Here is a 25,109-nt window from a genome sequence, read left to right on the forward strand (position 1 = left end):
ATTCAGTTGTGTAACGTTTCTTAACTTCATAATTTCTAACAATCGCGCGGGATTAGCCGAGCGATCTAAGGCGCTGCAGTCATGGACTGTGCAGCTGGTCCCGGCGGAGGTTCGAGTCCTCTCTCGGGATTGGGTGTGTGTGTTCGTCCTTAGGATAATTTAGGTTAAGTAGTGTGTAAGCTTAGGGACGGATGACCTTAGCAGTTAAGTCTCATAAGGTTTCACACACATTTTAACATTTTTTTGTAACAATCTTTTAAAATATGTCGATAATTAAGAATGGCTATTTGCAATGAAAACCAGAATTGCCGGCCCGGATGGACGAGCGGTTCTAGGCGCTACAGTCTGGAACCGCGCGACCGCTACGATCGCAGGTTCGAATCCTGCCTCGGGCATGGATGTGTGTGATGTCCTTAGGTTAGTTAGGTTTAACTAGTTCTAAGTTCTCGGGGACTGATGACCTCAGAAGTTAAGTCCCATAGTGCTCAGAGCCATTTGAACCATTTTTGAAAACCAGAATTCTGACTGTGATATGTAATCAGAAACCAGAAGCCGTGCGTTTATCCTGAAAAATAATGGTTATGTATGAATTAATTACCACGTATTGATAAATTTCATGCTGAAATGATTTAGTTATGCAAACGGAACAAAAAAATTTGTTCATCACACGGAGTTTCGAATTACCGCCCGCCAGCCTATATAATTTACAAAACAACGACGCTACCGACTGCGCCAACATTACATGGAAAAATCCGTTACTTATATTTGTAACATAATCTTTCTCAACAAGCGTCAAAGCTCATTTTTCTCTGTAATATTTTGAGAAACATTAAGAACAACATGTTTCTAGCCATTAACGGTGTCCCGCGAGCGTGTTTCACTACGAAGCACGGGCCATTGTCATCCATTTCCGCGGTACATATGAGCAGTGAGACAAACAGAGCACATGTATTGCATTCAGAGACTGTAACTGTATGCGATTTTTAAAATAAAAATTATGTCACTAAAATATGATGAAGAAAAACGTTGATGGCAGTTAATACATCAGAATGTCTTAAAGTTTCATTTAAAGTGACATAGTCATAAAATATCTAACACGTGAGTTGGACCCACTTCCAAGTGCGGATCAACACCATTGTACGAGAGCTTCGGCTGCTGACCAATCGTTCCGTTTGTGTTTGTTTGCATCAGGTTTATTCTTGTGATGAACGGAGTGTAGTAATGTTCGGTAATAGTTGACCAGATCATTTTAACCAGATAGTGAACACTTTCAGGAATTTCTTCGATATTTCCATATCAATATCTGATATCAGTAGAGCTACACTCCTGAAAATGGAAAAAAGAATACATTGACACCGGTGTGTCAGACCCACCATACTTGCTCCGGACACTGCGAGAGGGCTGTACAAGCAATGATCACACGCACGGCACAGCGGACACACCAGGAACCGCGGTGTTGGCCGTCGAATGGCGCTAGCTGCGCAGCATTTGTGCACCGCCGCCGTCAGTGTCAGCCAGTTTGCCGTGGCATACGGAGCTCCATCGCAGTCTTTAACACTGGTAGCATGCCGCGACAGCGTGGACGTGAACCGCATGTGCAGTTGACGGACTTTGAGCGAGGGCGTATAGTGGGCATGCGGGAGGCCGGGTGACGTACCGCCGAATTGCTCAACACGTGGGGCGTGAGGTCTCCACAGTACATCGATGTTGTCGCCAGTGGTCGGCGGAAGGTGCACGTGCCCGTCGACCTGGGACCGGACCGCAGCGACGCACGGATGCACGCCAAGAGCGTAGGATCCTACGCAGTGCCGTAGGGGACCGCACCGCCACTTCCCAGCAAATTAGGGACACTGTTGCTCCTGGGGTATCGGCGAGGACCATTCGCAACCGTCTCCATGAAGCTGGGCCGTCTTCCGCTCACGCTCCAACATCGTGCAGCCCGCCTCCAGTGGTGTCGCGACAGGCGTGAATGGAGGGACGAATGGAGACGTGTCGTCTTCAGCGATGAGAGTCGCTTCTGCCTTGGTGCCAATGATGGTCGTATGCGTGTTTGGCGCCGTGCAGGTGAGCGCCACAATCAGGACTGCATACGACCGAGGCACACAGGGCCAACACCCGGCATCATGGTGTGGGGAGCGATCTCCTACACTGGCCGTACACCACTGGTGATCGTCGAGGGGACACTGAATAGTGCACGGTACATCCAAACCGTCATCGAACCCATCGTTCTACCATTCCTAGACCGGCAAGGGAACTTGCTGTTACAACAGGACAATGCACGTCCGCATGTATCCCGTGCCACCCAACGTGCTCTAGAAGCTGTAAGTCAACTACCCTGGCCAGCAAGATCTCCGGATCTGTCCCCCATTGAGCATGTTTGGGACTGGATGAAGCGTCGTCTCACGCGGTCTGCACGTCCAGCACGAGCGCTGGTCCAACTGAGGCGCCAGGTGGAAATGGCATGGCAAGCCGTTCCACAGGACTACATCCAGCATCTCTACGATCGTCTCCATGGGAGAATAGCAGCCTGCATTGCTGCGAAAGGTGGATATACACTGTACTAGTGCCGACATTGTGCATGCTCTGTTGCCTGTGTCTATGTGCCTGTGGTTCTGTCAGTGTGATCATGTGATGTATCTGACCCCAGGAATGTGTCAATAAAGTTTCCCCTTCCTGGGACAATGAATTCACGGTGTTCTTATTTCAATTTCCAGGAGTGTATTTCATTGAAGAAGGATTTTTTCGCCTATTACGCTCTATATCCGATTTTTCCTTATTCTGGTCTCCGCGTGATACACTAAGTGATCAAAAGTATCCGGACACCCCCAAAAACATGCGTTTTTCATATTACGTGCATTGTTCTGCCACCGGCTGCCAGGTACTCCATATCAGCGACCTCCGTAGTCTTTAGACATCGTGAGAGAGCAGAGTGGGGCGCTCCGTGGAACTCACAGACTTCGAACGTGGTCAGGTGATTGGGTGTCACTTGTGTCATACGTCTGTACGCGAGATTTTCGCACTCCTAAACATCCCTAAGTGCACTGTTTCCGATTTGATAGTGAAGTGGAAACGTGAAGGAACACGTACAGCAAAAAGCGTACAGGCCGACCTCGTCTGTTGACTGACAGAGGCCGACGACAGTTGAAGAGGTTCGTAATGTGTAATAGGCAGACATTTATTCAGACCACCACACAGAAATTCCAAACTGCATCAGGATCCACTGTAAGTACTTGACAGTTGGGCGGGAGGTGAGAAAACTTGAATTTCATGGTCGAGCAGCTGCTCATAAGCCACACGTCACGCCGGTAAATGCCAAACGACGTCTCGATTGGTGTAGAGAGCGTAAAAATTGAACGATTGAATAGTGGAGAAACGTTGCGTGGAGTGACGAATCACGGTACACAATATGGTGATCCGATGGCAGGCTGTGGGTATGGCGAATGCTCGGTGAACCTCATCTGCCAGCGTGTGCAGTGCCATCAGTACAATTCGGAGTCGGTGGTGTTATGGCGTGGTCGTGTTTTTCATGGAAGATTACATCTTTCAACAAGATGGAGCACTTGTTCATAATGCACGGCCTGTGGCGGAGTGGTTACACGACAACAGCATCCCTGTAACTGACTGGCCTCCACAGAATCCTGACCTAAATCCTACAGAACACCTTTGGAATGTTTTGGAACGCCAACATGAAAATTGCTACAACGTTATTTCTTTATGTAATAAACAAGGTGCTGAAATTATTAGTCTATCACGTAAGTCACAAGGGTCTGACAATCTGTAATGTTTCCAGAATGGGATTTTCACTCTGCGCTGATATGAAACTTCCTGGAAGATTAAAACTGTGTGCCGGACCGAGACTCGAACTCGGAACCTTTGCCTTTCTCGGGCAAGTGCTCTACCAACTGAGCTACCCATGCGCGACTCACGCCCCGTCCTCACAACTTTACTTCTGGCAGTACGTCGTCTCCTACTTTCCGAACTTAACAGAAGCTCTCCTGCGAACCTTGCAGAACTAGCACTCCTGAAAGAAAGGAGTTCGCAGGAGAGCTTCTGTTAAGTGGAAGGTAGGAGACGAGGTACTGGTAGAAGTAAAGCTGTGAGGACGGGGCGTGAGTCGTGCTTGGGTAGCTCAGTTGGTAGAGCACTTGCCCGCGAAAGGCAAAGGCAAAGTTCGAGTCTCGGTCCGGCACACTGTTTTAATCTGCCAGGAAGCTTCAATCTGTAATGTGTTACTAGTAATCTCTTGCAATTCAACACTTCGCTTAGTAACTTCTTAACTTATTGACAACCTAATAACTTGGAATATATGTAAAATCATGAAACAGGAGTCTGCTTCTGTTGTGACTTGGCAAGACAGCCAAGTCACTATGCGAGGATGCCGAAATGCACGCTATAAGCTCACGCAGGCTGGCGTGAGGTCTGGAACAGGTCAGAGAAATAAGACTAGCCAAACAAGAGTAACTGGTAGAATACTTAACTTTAATCCACAATTGGTGAACATCGCTCTTGTTGATACATTATATAATCTCAATATAAACTGGTAATGGCGCTTTGCTAGGTCGTAGCAAATGACGTAGCTGAAGGCTATGCTACCTATCGTCTCGGCAAATGAGAGCGTACTTGTCAGTGTAGCTTGGCTAGCAAAGTCGTCCGTACAACTGGGGCGAGTGCTAGGACGTCTCACTAGACCTGCCGTGTGGCGGCGCTCGGTCTGCAATCACTGACAGTGGCGACACGCGGGTCCGACGTATACTAGCGGACCGCGGCCGATTTAAAGGCTACCACCTAGCAAGTGTGGTGTCTGGCGGTGACACCACAGCTTCCTTACTCAAACACATATGCTGTCAAAATTTTAGGTTTGTAGCTTTCGTATTTTAGCGGAACTAAAATTATGAAAAAACTCGATTTTCCTGTAAACTTCTAATTGTACTGGTTTCAGTCTTAGGATATTTTACTTTTGTATACACTACTGGTCATTAACATTGCTACACCACGAAGACGACGTGCTACAGTCGCGAAATTTAACCGAAAGGAAGAAGATACTGTGATACGCAAATGATTAGCTTTTCAGAGAATTCACACAAGGTTGGCGCCGGTGGCGACACCTACAACTTGCTGACATGAGGAAAGTTTCCAACCGATTTCTCATACACAAACAGCAGTTGACTGGCGTTGCCTGGTGGAACGTTGTTGTGATGCCTCTCGTAAGGTGGAGAAATGCGTACCATCACGTTTCCGACTTTGATAACGGTCGGATTGTAGCCTATCGCGATTGCGGTTTATCGTACCGCGACATTGCTGTTCGCGTAGGTCGAGATCCAATGACTGTTGGCAGAATATGGAATCGGTGTGTTCAGGAGGGTAATACGGAACGCCGTGCTGGATCCCAACGGCCTCGTATGACAAGCAGTCGAGATGACAGGCATCTTATTCGCATGGCTGTAACGGATCGTGCAGCCACGTCTCGATCCCTGAGTCAACAGATGGGGACGTTTGCAAGACAACAACCATCTACATGAACAGTTCGACGACGTTTGCAGCAGCATGGACTAACAGCTCAGAGACCATGGCTGCGGTTACCCTTGACGCTGCATCACAGACAGGAGCGCGTGCGATGGTGTATTCAACGACGAACCTGGGTGCACGAATGGCAAAACGTCATTTTTTCGAACGAATCCAGGTTCTGTTTACAGCACCAAGATGATCGCATCCGTGTTTGGCGAGATCGCGGTGAACGCACATTGGAGGCGTGTATTCGTCACCGCCATACTGGGGTATAATCCGGCGTGATGGCATAGGGTGCCATTGGTTAAACGTCTCGGTCACCTCTTGTTCGCATTGATGGCACTTTGAACAGTGGATGTTATATTTCAGATGTGTTACGACCCGTAGTTCTACCCTTCATTCGATCCCTGCAAAACCCTACATTTCACCAGGATAATTGACGACCGCATGTTGCAGGTCCTGTACGGGCCTTTCTGGATACAGAAAATGTTCGTCTGCTGCCCTGGCCAGCCCATTCTCCAGATATCTCACCAACTGAAAAAGTCTGGTCAATGGTGGCCGTGCTACTGGTTCGTCACAATATGCCAGTCACTACTCTTGATGAACTGCGGTATCGTGTTGAAGCTGCATGGGCAGCTGTACCTGTACACACCATCCAAGCTCTGTTTGACTCAATGCCCTGGCGTATCAAGATCGTTATTACGGCCAGAGGTGGTTGTTCTGGGTACTGATTTCTCAGGATCTATACACCCAAATTGCGTGAAAATGTAATCACACGTCAGTTCTAGTATAATATATTTGTCCATCAGCATTTCTTCTTGGTGTAGTAATTTTAATGGGCAGTAATGTATATCTGATCATATTACACTAATTTTGGTATATGTTAAGAAACAATAATTTTGATGACGGGGTACTGCGCAATAACGAACTGCCATGCCTACTGCATTCCTACGCAGGCTCCAACGAACGGGAGTGGGGGAGATACCCGCTCTCTCTCAGTGCATGACTCGCTGTACTGCTTACGCTTTACAAGCACACTTGCTTCCACACGTGTAATTATCCTGATTCTAACGTCAAGCTGATCTTTATTTCCCTTTCAAGTCTTTATCGCCGTCAACTTCATTTTGTTAGTAAATACAAACAAGTAGGTTTCTTGTGGTATTCATACAATTTCGTGGTCTTCCAAGTCACTAGATTCAACGGTAAACGGTGAACTGTCAAGAAAAATAAAGAAGACTGCAGCGTGATTGCCATGACCCAGTCAGGTCGTCAAGCTGAAGGTTTCTACAAGGAAAATGCCAAAAGTCGTCAAAGTTATAGAAAACAGCTTTCAGAATACCTCTCTAGTAACCATTTTCTGAAATTGATTGTTTTTTCGTTTCACTATCCGTAAAAGTTCTGTTATTTTAATAATTGCCTTAATTGATTCTGACCTCTTTTTCTTTCAGGTATTTCGACATGGGGCAAGCGCACGCTATATGGTATACAGAATCGATGATGAGTAAGTTATATTTATGGAGAATCGTTTTTAAAAATACTTGTAACCTCTTATTTACATCGTCGTTTGTCACCCGCTGAAAGTATCTTGCAAGAGTTGCAAGTTCAAAAATTTTACCGTTCTCTCGAGTTACGAATAATACCGCGATTCATTGAACTCCATCACGAAGCACAGAACACCAGAGTACAAATAGCCCGGTTGTCAGTGGCAGTCCTTCGCAGACATTATCCACTCCTAGCTAGGACACAGCCAGGGCAATCCAATAAAAAATACATAGCCCATACAGTAATAAGGCAAGCAAAAACCAGCACAGTATCTACGTCGTCGTATGTATGAACCGGTCACTAATTAGCAGAAGTTTGGCAGTAAACGCAAACGAATGCTGCATATGCTTCTTCTTATTTACTCGCCATTCACATTTCCTCTGTTGGGCGCGGGCTGGCGTTGACCATGTTACCGCTATTCAGATTACGAAGTGTCTGCTGGGGAGGTAATAATTAACTTCTGCTCCGAAATATTCTATGGTACAAAACAAATCTTCTGCTACACTAGTGTGAAACTAAACGCAACGGAAGATTTATACGCAGATGACTGCTTTGGGGCCCTAGCAGTAAAACTGAAGTAGACAAATTGTATTACACTCCAAAATAACTCCTGTTGTTTCACACATAAAGAATCAAAATAAGTAAATGTTCATGTAATGGTCTCTTCTGAAATGAGGCGACACTCAAGATAAAGAGACAGCGTCCGAACCGGCCGTGAAGGCCCAATGCTACCAACCGGCCGCCATGTCATCCACATCCTTAGGCGTCACCAGATGCAAACAGGGAGGGACAGTAGTAGAGCTACCTGTGTTCTGCCCCACATTCAATTGTTGTCAAATTTATTAAAGATGGCGACGATAACGACATCCAAGATGGCAGCTTGTAGACTTCGCAACACTGCATGATGTCAACCAATGGCGGATTTTGGCGGGAAGTTCGAATTTTGGCGGGAAGATAGGGCAATTGGGCTACCTTCACTAACCTAACACACAAGAAAAAAATTTGCAGGAAATTCCAGCAGGATAATGCGTGACACCTAGGAAAATGGCCTGAAAAATGGACCAATTGGGCTATGTCCACTAACCTAACCCCCAACCCTGCTACAAAATGGCGGCTAATTCAAATTCCAACAGGATAATACACCACACCACTTTTATCTCTACTAAGCAAAGAAAATCGCAAGAAAATAGATCACCTTGTCTACCTCCACTAACCTAAGTCACCCGACCGCCACCTCTTCCTACGAACTGGCACCAACTTTTAATTTTTGTGGTAAACAAAATTCAATTCCCATACGTCTACTAAGCTAACAAAATGGCGCAAAAAGAAAAGACACTTAACTAACCTCAGTCGCTAGACTGCCACCACCTCCTAAGGATTCGTGTGAAAAGGACTTGGACATATGACTTTATTTAAACAATTCCATGCAGGTGTGTTCACCACAAAGTCAGGACTCCAGCTGACTTAGTACACAGCGCCACCACAAAAGGACACCACCGTTACGTCAGATCACGATGCAAGCACCGTTATTCAATTTGGCTGCAGCAGATGTATTAAGCTCCTGAGCTCAAATGGCTAAGTTCATATCGTGACTGCCAGAGGACGCAACTGTGACATCGCGTGATGACACAAGATCATCTGATCTCTCTCGCCCATGCGTGTTACAGCCGGACAGGCACCATGCCACCGGCCCGCGGGCGTCCGACCATTTACATCACACCCCCTCAGCCGCCACCTCCATGCCGGACATAGTCTTCTGTAAATATGGTAACACCCACATCCCGCATCTAACCTATCAATTACCTAAGTACTTAGGCCGGCTAGAGTGGCCATGCGGTTCTGGGCGCTACAGTCTGGAGGCAAGTGACCCCTATGGTCGCAGGCTCGAATCCTGCCTCAGGCATGGATATGTGTGATGTCCTTAGGTTAGTTAGGTTTAATTAGTTCTAAGTTCTAGGCGACTGATGACCTTAGAAGTTAAGTCGCATTGTGCTCAGTGCCATTTGAACCTAAGTACTTAATTGCATTTCAATTTTAATCGTATTAAATAATTCAATTTAGAATTTCATATAGGTATGAAAAGGTGTTCACTATACTTTCAACTACCTAGTTTCAACTACCTTTCAAGGACCAGACCGTCACCTCTTCCTAGGGGTGGGTGGTAAAAGGACTCACCCTGCACTAGGCTGAAGGAGAGAGAAAGGAGTGTACTTTATTTATTTGGGAACCATTTAGTTAGTGATGGACAATGTGTATCACAGAACACACGCTCTGACATGCTCCACAGCATACAGACCTGCAAACTACTCCTACATAACTCATGTATAAAGCTCTACACACATTCTTGCTAATTGTAAAATGTCAAAAATAACACATTGTACAACCTGCAGACATGCGAACCACTCATTAACAATGCAGAGCATTTACGTCCAGATAGCCAAACAACTCTTAAATTGTCAAAATAATAATCCATGAAAATGACTCTGCTTGCTAATCATCAACTATCGAAATCATACACCAGCCTTTATTTAAACAATTAGAGGCAGCATCACAACCAAGTATATTCGCCACTGAGTCCATAGCCCAGCTGACTTAGTTCATATCGATGCCACCAGAGGACGCTGTAGTAACGCAAGTACTGTAATTTAAGATGGCGCCACCTAGTGGGTTCACCACGAGCTCCAGACCCCAACTGGCTTAGTACATTTCCTCGCCATCAGAGGACGCCAAAGTGACACCAACTGATGACGCAAGTACAGTTATCCACGTTTGCTGCAAACAATATTTTCTCCACGAGGTCTAATAGTACCACCATCAGAGGACGCTGTCATCCTTTTTGTGATGTAAACCAACATGGTTAGAGAAAATGGTGGCGAAAGGACCCAGACTGCTCTGCACTGCTGGGGAGAGTAAGAATTGACAGCACTCTATTTATTTTGAAACAACTTATTTAACGATAGAATATATCTATCACACTATCACAAAACAGCCATCCAGATGTGCCTGCGACCATGTCACACAGCCCAGAGACACACAACCAACTCATAATTTCATTACACAATAGCAAACTGCTCCTAAATAATGCAGTACACATATCTGCAAACACGCTCAGTACTCGTAAACTGTCCAAATAATGCATAGCGCAGATTACAGGGCCGCTCGCAAAATAATGCAATCATCACACGCAAGCGCCCTCCGCCTCGCCCTGTCCACAGGATCGTGAAGTCACACGCCCTTCAGCTGTCAAACCGCGCACCGCTCCCTGCTCGGCTTCCGCAAACATGAGGTGGCGACAGCCGCATTCATACTTTACACCTGTGAAATTCCTATCCAAATACATGTTCACCTAGAAGCCGACGATGATGCGAGCGAAGCCGGTCCATGCGTACCACAACCCTCGCGAAGTGAGGCGGCCACGGCTCGGGTCCAGCCCTCTCCGTCACACCCACCAGACGACGCCACCGAACACCAGTGAAAGTTGCATGCCTCTATACAGTCACCGTTATACTGTCATAGGATTCCAAAGCGCGTTCCCGCCAGTCTCATATTCGAGGCATCTCCAGGCTCCACCTGTCTTTACCATTGAAGGCAGAATAGCACAGAGCGTGTTGACACATTTGCTCAACCTCACGTACCCGCTCCCCACTGTGACCGACGCAACACGCCAAGTGCACGCACATAATTAGAAACTCACCTAACAATGTTTCCAATGTTATTCTTACGTCACATCGCTTTGTAAAAAAAGTAAGAGCCAAGACGACCTCTCGGGAATTGTATAGTGCTCCAGAAATAGTTAGCGCTCGCTTTCTTGATGCCTCAGCTTGTATGCACGGAAATTCTTACCCTAACAGAATCTGTATACGAAAATAATGCCGAATGCAGTCTCCCCAGCGATCCTAACGTCTTACCTTTCCAGATTTCAACATACGCAAACGGTCCCTCAGCTATGTAGAGACTCCTATATCACAGCAGAAACGATGTCAATGAATCGAACATTCTCACTGGCTCTTACCGAATTTACACCCGAATTACTTATGCCGCAGATATTGAAACACCATCGACCTATTCTTTCTCGGACTTCCAGCGGTTATTTTACGCAGACCACTAAACTGCATTGACAGTGAAACCTGTAAAATTGTCTCCACCTTATCTAATACATACCAGACTGACAAGAGTATTCGAAGCCCGAATATATTTACCAATGTAACTAGAATTAAATAGCACCATTGCTGCTACAATCTGACACCAATCATTGTACACGTAATGTCTCCTCTTGACTACTGTGCTTCAGTATCTTAGCTCTTATAATTTTCCACCTAAAAACTCTCTCATACCCTAGTCTTTATTGACGTGCTCAATCTATACGTCCCTCACAATAGGACACGGTCATCCTCTCTAGTCAGGCCATAACATAAACCATATTAACTCTGCAATGCATTATATACACATTTTAAACAATGTAAACCACACTAACTTTACAATACAATATATACACATTTTAGAGAAATAGTGCAGTTATCTTTCATACCTGTATAGCACCCGAAAAAATGATATATTTCTTGAATAAGTGTTTGCCTACAATACGAAATAATACTGACCCAAAATCAACGATTCGTGTGCATGTATCTTACGTTCTTCTTGGGAGTCCTACCACCATGTCATAGACGTAATCGACCGGATGTTAAAGCAAAAAACTCTATCCCAACAGCTACTGCATGTTACTGTCACAAGCGGTCTTCGTTCTACAAATGCTATACCCGCTTTACAAATCGGTGTACGACATTACCTCTGAATGAGGTGGTGTTTTCGGGGCAAATACCGTGACAGTGGTCGTACGAATATGTATTATCAGCCAACGATTCAACCTCCTGATAAAATCAGTGAACTTTGGAAGTGATTCGGCTAAGGAACGTGGTATGTAAGACGTATGTGCGATTCCCTCGAACGTATAATTCTATACTATTTCCACCGAATTCTGTCTCGAGACCATATCAGACGTTGCACGATATATCCACTGAGCTATAGCCGATGACTGACTGACAAGGAGCACAAACAGTAGTAGTAGATGATGTGTCGATTGAGATCCTAAGGGAAAAATGTACACTAGCTTCTCAGATATCTGCCGGCCGGTGTGGCCGTGCGGTTAAAGGCGCTTCAGTCTGGAACCGCGAGACCGCTACGGTCGCAGGTTCGAATCCTGCCTCGGGCATGGATGTGTGTGATGTCCTTAGGTTAGTTAGGTTTAATTAGTTCCAAGTTCTAGGCGACTGATGACCTTAGAAGTTAAGTCGCATAGTGCTCAGAGCCATTTGAACCATTTTTTTCTCAGATCTCTAGTGTTACGCTATATGTTAGAAATTATATCCATCATTTGGAATGAGGTGTCTCCATTCAAGCACACACTTGCATAGCCTCACACACACATGTCAATCGTATTTCACGCACTCTCATATCTCTAAACAAGTCAACTGCCTCGAACCTGTCTGCTACAGTAAAATTACAACCTCCTTTTAGTCGCACCCTACACATCATGCAGTCGCTCCCATTTCTACAGCTTTCCACAAGTGTTAGTTCCAATTTAAAGCGGAACTGAGCAGAAGTCGGAGAAACACATACCAAAGACATTCCGCACTACGTGTAGAAACAGAACGACCAGAGTTACTGCAACAGGAGAGTGTTTTGTCCATTCGACGGAAATGCGTGCAATGTCCTACGACCCCAAACTAGATACAAGTAATACACATCCGGGTCCATTCAAATCAATCAGCCAGACATGATATCATCATTATTCTCTACCCCCTCCAACACAGAAAAATTACCAACCATAAAAGCTCATCCTATTTACAAGCCACCCAGGCACTGATGCAGGTGCAGTTACGTATAACTGTGGTGGGCCTCCAGCGGAAAGAAAGAAATTTCACAATACTTCCTCAGAATAGCGTAGCATGCAGCCACCACGGCATTCCTAATGGTTCACGAAGTCAAATCGCAGCTGCCTTTGCGGAGGCAATCATACTAAATATACAAACACTGCACAGATCACTTTAAACTTTCATCACCTACACTCTAAGCGAATTATCGTATGAGACGCTCCCTCTGCTCCTGTTTCAAACAGTTTTCTAACACGCTTTTGTACAACACCAACTATTTCGTTTTCTGCCACGAGTTCGAGGTCTGTGTCATATTCTACACTGACATTAAGACGCTCTGATCCACGACCTCCCACAGAAAACTAGACATCACACGGTGTCAATCATATAGTTGCGGCGGATAGCATAACACTGAATCATTTTTAAATAAAACACACTTACAACATAAGTAAACTAGAAGAGTTTGGCAGCCTTGTCGAGAGTTTCCAAACTACCCGCCATAAGTGATTCATGACCTCTACATTTAAATTCATATGTCACCGTGATGGAATAGATGATGGCTCGGCGTTCCATTTCGACTCATTCATCATACTGCATTCATCTATGCGATCACTGTTCCAGTGCTAACCTCCCCAAAAGGTATAGCCCAGCCATAAAAACTCTCCCTCCAACTCAAACAAGCTATATCACTCAATCATTATCTGGTAACCAATGTACGGATGTGATGGAAAAGACACTGTCAATGTACTGTAATATTAAGCAACAGACTTGATAGTGCGAAGAATTTTACACTAAGTTCAGCACCGACCATTGATGTGACAGCATAGCTCCCAATTTCAGTATCACAGCTAAACCGCCCCCTTTTACATCACTTTGCGAGAATGATTAGGATGTGGATAGATTACTGTGCAGTACGTCCATTAACTCTTAATTCTCGAACACATACATGATCACAGTATACGAGACAGTGCTCTACATATTTCTATAACCTCGAGCATAGACTTTACGATCTATCTCTCAGCGTATGGGAGTCACAGAGCATTCTCACCATCTTACGGTCACAGTCATTGACCAACACACCCTGCAGCACCGTTAGAGAATTAATCTCCAAGTGATCAGAAGAAGAGCGCTACACTCCACGTCTCGTGAATGAATATAGCTTTCCAAGTCCCAGCTCATCCAAGTGCACGAGATTTCTCGAGATGTCACCATGCCGAGGAGCTTAGCACTCCTTATCGATACATAGTTAACAGTTTCAAAGTGCCCTAATGTAATAGCATACAATTAAGAAGAACAAGAAAATACTTTTTTTTATACGCAATGGAGTTCGAGACGAATTGACTTGGACACATTTTTACCTAAATCAACGAAGCTATCAACTCTAAATTATTGTTCTAGAGTCTAGGATCTGTACCTGGAAGGTATTGGTAAGATAGAGAACATAAACACACACACTCTTAAGACTACAACGTTATGCACTTAAAAACGGGCTATAATGTTAGATGGAATACCTTTCCAGCCTATCAGACATACACCCTTCTTCATAGTTTCTCTACGCTGAACTATCTTATCGAATGGTAAAACATTTGCTTTGCATGATAGGAGAGCAATATAGCTTTGAGGAGCCGTATAGTGGGTTGCAAGTGCTACTCTGAGACGAAGAGGTTAGCACAGGAAAGGAATTCGTGGCGGGTCGCATCAAACCAGTCAGTAGACTGATGACCAAAAAAAAAGAATAGTAGCTACCTCTAATTGTTTAAATAAAGGCTGGTGTATGATTTCGAGAGTTGACGATTAGCAAGCAGAGTCGTATACATGGTTTATTATTTTGACAATTTAAGAGTTGTTTGGCTATCTGGACGTAAATGCTCTGCATTGTTAATGAGTGGTTCGCATGTCTGTAGGTTGTACAATGTGTTATTTTTGACGGTTTACAATTAGCAAGAGTGTGTGTAGAGCTTTATACATGAGTTATGTAGGAGTAGTTTGCAGGTCCGTATGCTGTGGGACATGTCAGAGCGTGTGTTCTGTGATACATATAGTCCATTCCTGAATAAATTGCTCCCAAATAAATAAAGTACACTCCTTCCTCTCTCCTTCAGCCTAGTGCAGGCTGAGTCCCTTTACCACCAGCCCCTAGGAAGAGGTGGCGGTCTGGCGACTTAGGTTAGTGGTGGTGGTGAGCTTAGTTTGCAGCAATTTTCTTACGTTGGTAGCGAAAACGCATGTGAGCTTTGTTTACTGGCAGATTTCACACTTGGCGCCGGATCATAGGAGGAAGTGGCGGTCGGTTGGATGTGGTTAGTAAAAGTGTCCTTTCTTCCACCCCAATTTTCTTAGGTTGGTAGGAAAAGCACAAGTGACCTTTCTCTACTGCCAAAATTCAAACTCGGCGACGGTTCCTAGGAAGAGGTGGCGGTCTGGTCCTTGAAAAGTATTTGAAACTAGGTAGTTGAAAGTATAGTGAAGCCTTTTCATACCTATATGAAATTGTAAATTTAATTTCTTAATATGATTAACATTGAAATGCAATTAAGTACTTAGGTAATTGACAGGTTAGATGCAGGATGTGGGTGTTAGCATATTTACAGAAGATTTTGTTCGGCACGTGTACGGAGGTGGCGGCCGATGGGGTGAGATGTAAGTGGTGGGACGCCCACGGGCTGCTAGCATGGCGCATGTCCGGTTATAATGCGTGCGCGCGTGAGAGAGAGCAGACGATCTTGTGGTATCTCGCGATGTCACGGTTGCATCCTCTAGCAGTCACCATATGAACTTAGTCACTTGAGCTCTGGAGCTCGTGGTTGATACATCTGGTGCAGCCATCTTGAATAACAGTGCTTGCATCATGATCTGACGTAACGGCAGCGTCCTCTGGCGGTTGCACTGTGTACTAAGTCAGTTGGAGTCCAGACCTTGTGGTGAATACTCTGGGTGTCGCCATCTTGAATTACGTCACAAATGAGAGCGCCCTCTGGTGGTGGCGATGTGTACTAAGTCAGTTGGAGTTCTGACCTTGCGGTGAACACACCTGCATGGAATTGTTTAAATAAAGTCTTATGTCCAAGTCCTTTTCCCACTAATCCTTAGGAGGTGGTGACAGTCTGGGGACTGAGGTTAGTAAAGTGTCTTTTCTTTCGCGCCATTTTGTCAACTTAGTAGACATATGGGAACTGAATTTTGTTTACCACAAAAATAAAAAGTTTGTGTCAGTTCGTAGGAAGAGGTGGCGGTCGGGTGACTTAGGTTAGTGGAGGTAGGCCAAGTGAGCTATTTTCTTGCGATTTTCTTTGCTTAGTAGAGATAAGAGCGGTGTGGTGCATTATCCTGTTGGAATTTGAATTTTCCGGCATTTTCTAGGGGGTTGGGGGTTACGTTAGTAGACCTAGTCCAATTGGTCCATTTTTCTCGCCATTTTACTAGGTGTGATGCATTATCCTGCTGGAATTTCCGGCAAATTTTTTCTGGAGGGTTTGATCAGTGGACATAGCCCAATTGCCCTATCTTCCCGCCAAAATTCAAACTTCCCGCCAAAATCCACCTTCTTGGGTGACGACATGCTCTGTTGACAAGTCTACAGGCTGCCATCTTGGATGACGTCATCACCTCCATCTTTAATAAATTTGGCAACAATGCAATGTGGGCAGATCACAGGTAGCTCTACAACTAGGGACAATTGGTCAGCACACCAGTCTCTTAGTTATTGTCAGTTTTCATGACCGGTGCCATTACTGCTCAACCAAGTAGCTCCTCAGTTGGGCTCACAAGGGCTGATTACACCCTGCTGGCCAACAGCACTCGCCACAGCCAGACAGTGACCGATCCAAGTACTAGCCAAGCCCATCAGCGTTTAAATTTGGTGATCTGACAGGAACCGTTGTTACCACTGCAGCAAGTCCGTTGACGACATAACGATAGATTTATTACACAAAGACAGAATGACATCATACATAACCAGAAATAAATATTAATAATATTAATACAATTCAAGCACATACTTAATGTAATAATGTATGTACTACTGATATTTGGTTGACCAAGTTCAGTAGTGGGTATAATAGTTTACTACACCTCCTATTTTGTATATGGATACCGCTGTCTGGCTGAATGTACTTCTGCTGACAGTGATTGTGAATTACAAATCTGCAAGCTTTCATGGTATGCATGCATTGATCAGTGGCTGCTGCTGTTTGAAAGAGCACTCTGTGGACAGTGAAGATTCACCGTGAAGGTTTGCAATGCGCTGGAGCTGCAGAATGCTCACCATACACCTGCAGGAGTCTGCAGTATTGTGACCAGCGTTCCTCCACGTCGACTCGAACGATGGGCCTCCTCCTCTTGTCCCAGGGCCTGCGATCGCGTTCCCAGATCAAACCTGAAACCGTGACCTAATGCGAATCCATGCTCTCGCCTAAATATACTCTCCAACTCACCACGAGGCCAGTCACTTCACTTTTATCTCCATAAACGCTCCACGTGGAGTACTCCCTCAAAAGTAGAACTACCAACCAAAATGAGGCAGCACTTCTTTAGGCACATTGCATGATTCTCCTCTCTCAGTACAACCTCCCTACAGATGACAAGCAGATTCTTGTCCTCTGATCCTATTGCCTTCCAAGACTGATGACAGATGCCCTCTCATATGTTCTCCAATGTCAACGATGGATTCCCAGTCAAGACACTGGTTCTCTGCTCATACGGGAAACCACTTGCGATGGGCGCCCACGTGACATCTAAAACTCGCTCATACTGTCGCGGCGACAGTGTGTTGGGTATGCCGCATGGGCCCATTTCATCCATCGATCTGAAATGTTTTCATGATCTTTATAAATATGGCTCTCGCAGGAAGGTCTACGGAAAATCGCCGGGTGTATACCTGCAGAATCTGAAGTACGTACTCTCCTCGACAGAGATCAGTTATAATGCCGCCGGTCCGTCGCGATTTGGCTAAAGATGTTGCAAAGAACACTGCCGCAAGTCTCTGGGACAATGTACTATGGCCCGATACGAACACGTGTCTGCATGTGGGGTGGGGAACCTCCTGCTGTTCTGACCCTGTCCGCCACTCTCTGCCTAAAATCAGATACCAAGTCTCCCAGGCCTGCCCAATATAACTTCGTCTGCGCCCCTCCTTGTTCTTTGAACTGACCAGTAAAGTGGCCTCTCCGCCGTCTTTGGGTGGTGAGCTTCCCATCGTCCAGCTTGAGCCATAACTGTCAAACAAAGCATTCTACCAATCGGAAATCCAGTCCCGTCACCTCAAATTACTCCATGCAGTTAGATAGCAATGAACTCAGTACCCAACCACTGTCAACCCCCATAAGTGCCATATTGGTCACAGTTCTCTCCTAACTAGATACAAGTATTCTAATTGTACACGCCTGCTTGAACTGAATAATTATTAAAGTAAAAGAGAGGTGAGCCCAGAGGAATTGCTGTCTTTCAGTATTTTGGTTTGTAGCTAAAAAAGGATGGAAAAAAACAGTGACGATATCCATCATGTGATTTAGATGATATGCCCTTTTCAAGTAAATGATGACAGTGGTGCTGGTGGCAGTGGTGGAGGTTCTTGGAACCGGAAATTTGGATGAGAAAGGTATTGAAGACGGTGTTATATGAAACCACATTATGAGATGTATATTGGAGATGGAATTGGTAGTTGGGATTCAAAAATTAGCAAAGGGTAGGATTTCAGTTAACAATAACCAGTTTAGATTGGGACAGATGGGAAAGTTACAGGTTTTAGGAATGGTAGATTTCAATTTTTGCGAGAGGGAGGATATTCACTGTTTGGGAACGAAACACTGGTGATGCACGCTGGTATTGGTATGATGCCAGGCGAAGATTCTTGTGATTTGGCAGATGTGGAACAGTCGAAGGTATTACAGCTGTTTGGAGAGTTGAGGAAACTTAACAAACTAATGCAAGATAAGGATGGGAGAAGCTGGTTCAGATATCAAGAGCAAGGAAGAGACCATTCAAGGATGTGGAGAGGTCACTGCTGCATTTGTATTCGTGTAGTTTACAGTCTTGAACGACTAGATAATGCTGATGGAATTTATATTACAAGTTGGGCTTATTAGTAGATTGCGTCTATTGTGGGTTTTCTTTTGCATGACTAGTAGGTTGGGCTTGCAAATTAAACTGGTCTGCAAATGTTAAGGACGAAAATAACTTTTGCATGATGTGTTACAGCCAAATAACATAGCTTGATATAACTTGGACCACATGCAGAGAGAACAGCTGTAGTATAGTATTAGGCTTATCATATTTTTGTGTCTATACCAGGATATATTTTTGAAAGTATGTGAACTGAAATGTTAACCCTTTATTTACTTCAATTGTAAATAAATATAAAATCACTGCTCAAAATTTTTTCTTTAATACTTGATGAAATGTTATTTGACTAATAGAAAATTATTTTGTTAAAAATATGATACAAGTCCCAACGGGATTGTTCAGGCGAAGTGCATTGGAGACTGAGAAGTCCCAAAAGAATCACACAGCTAGGATTATTGCTTATGATGATAAAAACAGTTCCTTTTTCCATTAACATACAAAAAATGTTACTCTCTGAACACTATAAATGGGGTCTGGATTCAATCTTTGTAGTTGAGTAAAACTCAAATCTGCCTCGCGAACTGACAAATATGTTGTAGCGAAAATGCTGCCTTTCTTCTCTTTGGAGATGAAAGTGGAGAATTTTGATCATTTTTGGGTCTTCCTCATTTTTTGGACATGTGCATTCCAAGTGTGAGCAGACCAAGTGTAGCTCTAGGCTTGAATTCAATCGATGGAAGTGTCACTTTGACGTCACAGTATTAAATATTGGCATTCACAAGGGTCGTTTCGATCATTGCATAAAATACACTCCTGGAAATTGAAATAAGAACACCGTGAATTCATTGTCCCAGGAAGGGGAAACTTTATTGACACATTCCTGGGGTCAGATACATCACATGATCACACTGACAGAACCACAGGCACATAGACACAGGCAACAGAGCATGCACAATGTCGGCACTAGTACAGTGTATATCCACCTTTCGCAGCAATGCAGGCTGCTATTCTCCCATGGAGACGATCGTAGAGATGCTGGATGTAGTCCTGTGGAACGGCTTGCCATGCCATTTCCACCTGGCGCCTCAGTTGGACCAGCGTTCGTGCTGGACGTGCAGACCGCGTGAGACGACGCTTCATCCAGTCCCAAACATGCTCAATGGGGGACAGATCCGGAGATCTTGCTGGCCAGGGTAGTTGACTTACACCTTCTAGAGCACGTTGGGTGGCACGGGATACATGGAAAGAAGAACACATTGACACCGGTGTGTCAGACCCACCATACTTGCTCCGGACACTGTGAGAGGGCTGTACAAGCAATGATCACACGCACGGCACAGCGGACACACCAGGAACCGCGGTGTTGGCCGTCGAATGGCGCTAGCTGCGCAGCATTTGTGCACCGCCGCCGTCAGTGTCAGCCAGTTTGCCGTGGCATACGGAGCTCCATCGCAGTCTTTAACACTGGTAGCATGCCGCGACAGCGTGGACGTGAACCGTGTGTGCAGTTGACTTTGAGCGAGGGCGTATAGTGGGCATGCGGGAGGCCGGGTGGACGTACCGCCGAATTGCTCAACACGTGGGGCGTGAGGTCTCCACAGTACATCGATGTTGTCGCCAGTGGTCGGCGGAAGGTGCACGTGCCCGTCGACCTGGGACCGGACCGCAGCGACGCACGGATGCATGCCAAGACCGTAGGATCCTACGCAGTGCCGTAGGGGACCGCACCGCCACTTCCCAGCAAATTAGGGACACTGTTGCTCCTGGGGTATCGGCGAGGACCATTCGCAACCGTCTCCATGAAGCTGGGCTACGGTCCCGCACACCGTTAGGCCGTCTTCCGCTCACGCCCCAACATCGTGCAGCCCGCCTCCAGTGGTGTCGCGACAGGCGTGAATGGAGGGACGAATGGAGACGTGTCGTCTTCAGCGATGAGAGTCGCTTCTGCCTTGGTGCCAATGATGGTCGTATGCGTGTTTGGCGCCGTGCAGGTGAGCGCCACAATCAGGACTGCATACGACCGAGGCACACAGGGCCAACACCCGGCATCATGGTGTGGGGAGCGATCTCCTACACTAGCCGTACACCACTGGTGATCGTCGAGGGGACACTGAATAGCGCACGGTACATCCAAACCGTCATCGAACCCATAGTTCTACCATTCCTAGACCGGCAAGGGAACTTGCTGTTCCAACAGGACAATGCACGTCCGCATGTATCCCGTGCCACCCAACGTGCTCTAGAAGGTGTAAGTCAACTACCCTGGCCAGCAAGATCTCCGGATCTGTCCCCCATTGAGCATGTTTGTGACTGGATGAAGCGTCGTCTCACGTGGTCTGCACGTCCAGCACGAACGCTGGTCCAACTGAGGCGCCAGGTGGAAATGGCATGGCAAGCCGTTCCACAGGACTACATCCAGCATCTCTACGATCGTCCCCATGGGAGAATAGCAGCCTGCATTGCTGCGAAAGGTGGATATACACGGTACTAGTGCTGACATAGTGCATGCTCTGATGCCTGTGTTTATGTGCCTGTGGTTCTGTCAGTGTGATCATGTGATGTATCTGACCCCAGGAATGTGTCAATAAAGTTTCCCCTTCCTGGGACAATGAATTCACGGTGTTCTTATTTCAATTTCCAGGAGTGTAACTTGTCATAAATTACAGTGGCTGATGTGGCTTCTCAATAACTATATAACAATCATCGCGTTTCAGATTTTTACTTCAAGTGGCAAATGTGAACACCATGAGCTTTAATTGACGATCGTCACTAGTATGACCAAAAAGGGGATGTAACAGATGAGACTTCTGCAGTTCTGAGTGAAGCCTTATGCGCTCAAAAATGCGGCATCGCGTGTTTTCATTACCTTGTCGGTGTTTGTCAGGGGGCGGTGGGGCGACACAGCTCCGCTCACCTCACCGTCTCGGAAGCAACTCTCTCCCAACTTCTCCTTACTACAACTTACCGAAGTTGGTTTAAAAAAACTATCTGGCTGTGTTTTCATCTGACCAATCAGGATCTCAATGTTAAGCTTAAGCTCCACCTACAAAAATTCTGTCTATCCAATGAGAAACGTTATATTTTTCGTGGTGGGGCAATGTTTTTAAAGTTTGCAACGTAACAGAGATGCGAAAAAGTCTCACGCTAAAACTTGCAGCTGGTGCGGTCCTTTAGTGTTTTCTGGAGGGCTCTATCTTTTAACATGGGCTGGGGGGTGGTCCTAACGTATCACAGACGCGAAAAAGTCTCACGCTAAAACATGCGGCTGGGGTGGCCCTTTTTGTGTTATTGTAAGATCTATACTGTTCTTCTGGAGGGCTCTAGCTTATAACATTGGCTGGGGGGTGGTCCTGACGTAACAGAGACTCGAAAAAGTCTCACGCTAAAACTTGCGGGTGGTATGGTCCTAGCGGTTAGCTGGCGACGTGGGTGTCCGTCCGTCCCTTATCGTAGGGCCTTCCAGCTTAACATGTTTCTGCTCTCGGCTTCTGTTCTCGTTTCTCCCTTCGGAACTGCGTCTGTCTCACGGTGGGAAGGTATGACATGCATTTAGGCATTCTTGTGTTAGTCTGTGGTATTCCTTTTGCTCACTCGTACTCGTATTACTTTGGTTAATTTAATGTCACGATTTATTCGGAGCTATGTGACATACTACTGGATTTGCTTATCATGTCAGGGTTTTCATGGAAGGTGTTGGATTTGCCTGACACCTTACAGTCTGAACGCTTATGATAAGGTTTGCAAAGGAATACGTGACCACATTGGCTGTGAGCGCTGAGTGCAAGGCAGACATGCAGGGGTACAATCACCATCACGGTGCTGACAGGGGAACCCATAGCGCTTAGCAATACGGGCGTTCATAGCATGTGTGCCACTATGGGAAGCCTATATACTACCGTGACACTTAGCAATGACTCAGGTCTGGAATGACTTGGGCATCATCTACCAGTTTTCCAGAGAGGTTTTGTGGTGTAATATACCGCCTTCTAAGCCAAAATCAGGCAGTGTACCACAGTGTTGACAGCCAGTTTCTTATTTTGGGTGTCTTTCAATTCTCCTATTAGAACATTACCTGCTTGCACTTCTCGATCCTTTCTGCTGAGGGCGCCTGCATTCTGGCACAGTTTTCCAGGTTTATGGTCATTTGCTAAACTCGTTGAACAGTTAATGCATTGTTTTCACGCAACTGGACCGCAGACAGATCTCACTATATTGGCCTGTACAGTGCTTATGACAGTTATGGCGAAGACATTTAACAATTAAATGTTTTCATTTCTTAGAAAGAGCAATTGGCTATCTTCAGTATGCAAGTTGAACTAGAAGTGATTCGATTCACACCAGAGTTTGGCTTATCATTCAAGAGAAAGTAGTTCATGAGATATCATCATTTGACTTACGAGTGTTTTATGGCTCTGAAACCACCACTAGCATCTTAGCATAGTGGTGTGTACTACCAATAAATAGTCCCCAACAGCGTAACATAATGGAACATTAGCATTCAAGTAACTATTTGCACTAAAATGTCAGAAAAATGTGCTTTGTGAATCAGCTCTCCTCAACATCAGTTTCGCGATGTCAACACAGGTCATTCTGTTTAAGAAATCTACATGTGTTACTACTAACAGAATTTTCTATCATTATTGGAAGGTCTGTGAACTGTTGCGCCAACATCCAGCCAAGCAGACTTCACAGTTCATGAAGAGGCGAGAAAGCTAGCTACTAGTGTAATCCTGCTCCCAGGGTCAGAATAATGCTGAGACAGCATGGATCATGTGGCACTAAAATGGTTATGAGGGGCTAAGTGAATTCGATTTTGAAGTAATCCTTAAACCAGGAAAAATTATGGAAATGAAGAGGGTCTCAACAGAGAGGTTGATGTATTACAGAATCTAGTTTGCACCACTTTGGATGGAAAAAATCATAAACTGCTCACGAGGACTGTCAACTATTCACAGTAAAGCCACAGTTCATTGTGCATGCCATTGTCTGGCAGTGTAAGACAACAAAGCTCGCACATAGTGTTGTAGTTTCAATAATGTTGTAAGAGAAAGTGTTAAAACAGACACATGATCACGTGTTATCTGCGCAGGGAAGTCATAGGACCACGGAACGCCATGTAAACGAGTATTATTGGTGACATACGTTCAAACATAGTGTGGAGCAGTATGTCAAGAATTGAATTGACTGAGTTGAGCCATCAGCATATTCCACTGCAAATCTAGATGGAGGACGCTAAGCAATATGAAATACAAAATTGTTAAGGCTTTCGTGTCCACTTGTTGACAAACTGCCTATTGGCAGTTATCCAGATTTATGTTTTCCGTGATTTCCCTAAATGCCGGGGTGGTTGCCTTGAATGGGCCAATCCGGTCTTGTGTTCACTTTTCTAATGACCTCGATGTCTATGGGTCGTCTGATGTCATTCTATCACACTCGCTGTCAGCCTCGGCTTTTCCCTTGGCGCCGGCCGGGGTAGCCGAGCGGTTCTAGGCGCTACAGTCTGGAAGTCGCAGGTTCGAATCCTGCCTCGGTCATGGATGTGTGTGATGTTCTTAGGTTAGTTAGGTTTAAGTAGTTCTAAGTTCTAGGGGACTGATGACCTCAGAATTTAAGTCCCATAGTGCTCAGAGCCATTTGAACCATTTTGAATTTTTCCCTTTGCAGAGACATACAGCTTGTTGAAACAGCTTATGCTTTCCTTTTGGTGGTTCAATGACTAACTGCTGACACGTTTTTGAAAAATCAAGAAAGCAATAAACCTTCTGCTGCATCGTCGGCGTCCTACAACTGCCTTTTGGTGTGCGTACCCAGCACCCGTTTACGGAACTAGGGCCGCCGTAGTGGCCGTTTACGCAATTAGTCGTTAACAAAATAAAGATTTCATCTTCCCAATATATATTCTCTCTCGTATGAATCTTCAGGCTCATTTTCTCTGTTGTTTAGGAAGATATTAACAATTTAGAGTTTTCAATGTGCAGCAGGAGTCAGCCCAAACAAATACTGCATTTCATGTCTTTCATAGATAGCCCAGCTTCGAAGGAGAGCGTCGGTTTTCCGTTAGAAAGAAAACGTAGTTTTACGTGTCCATGCGATAGAGCGTTCCCAAATTAGTCTAGTGCGTTTCTCGTTCTA

At 45.4% G+C, this 25,109-nt stretch overlaps 1 protein-coding gene across 3 annotated transcripts in view; it reads left to right on the plus strand.

Moving 5' to 3' along the window:
* LOC126190795 (venom dipeptidyl peptidase 4-like) overlaps window positions 1-25,109 on the plus strand; it is a 366,367-nt gene that overhangs the window by 99,124 nt on the left and 242,134 nt on the right. For all 3 annotated transcript variants that reach the window (XM_049931343.1, XM_049931345.1, XM_049931344.1), the window contains exon 5: window positions 6,954-7,006. In XM_049931343.1, the coding sequence (XP_049787300.1) occupies window positions 6,954-7,006 (53 nt within the window). The remainder of the gene's footprint in view (window positions 1-6,953; window positions 7,007-25,109) is intronic.

The sequence above is a fragment of the Schistocerca cancellata genome, chromosome 6, assembly GCF_023864275.1.
Source record: "Schistocerca cancellata isolate TAMUIC-IGC-003103 chromosome 6, iqSchCanc2.1, whole genome shotgun sequence".
NCBI classification, from domain to species: Eukaryota; Metazoa; Arthropoda; class Insecta; order Orthoptera; family Acrididae; genus Schistocerca; species Schistocerca cancellata.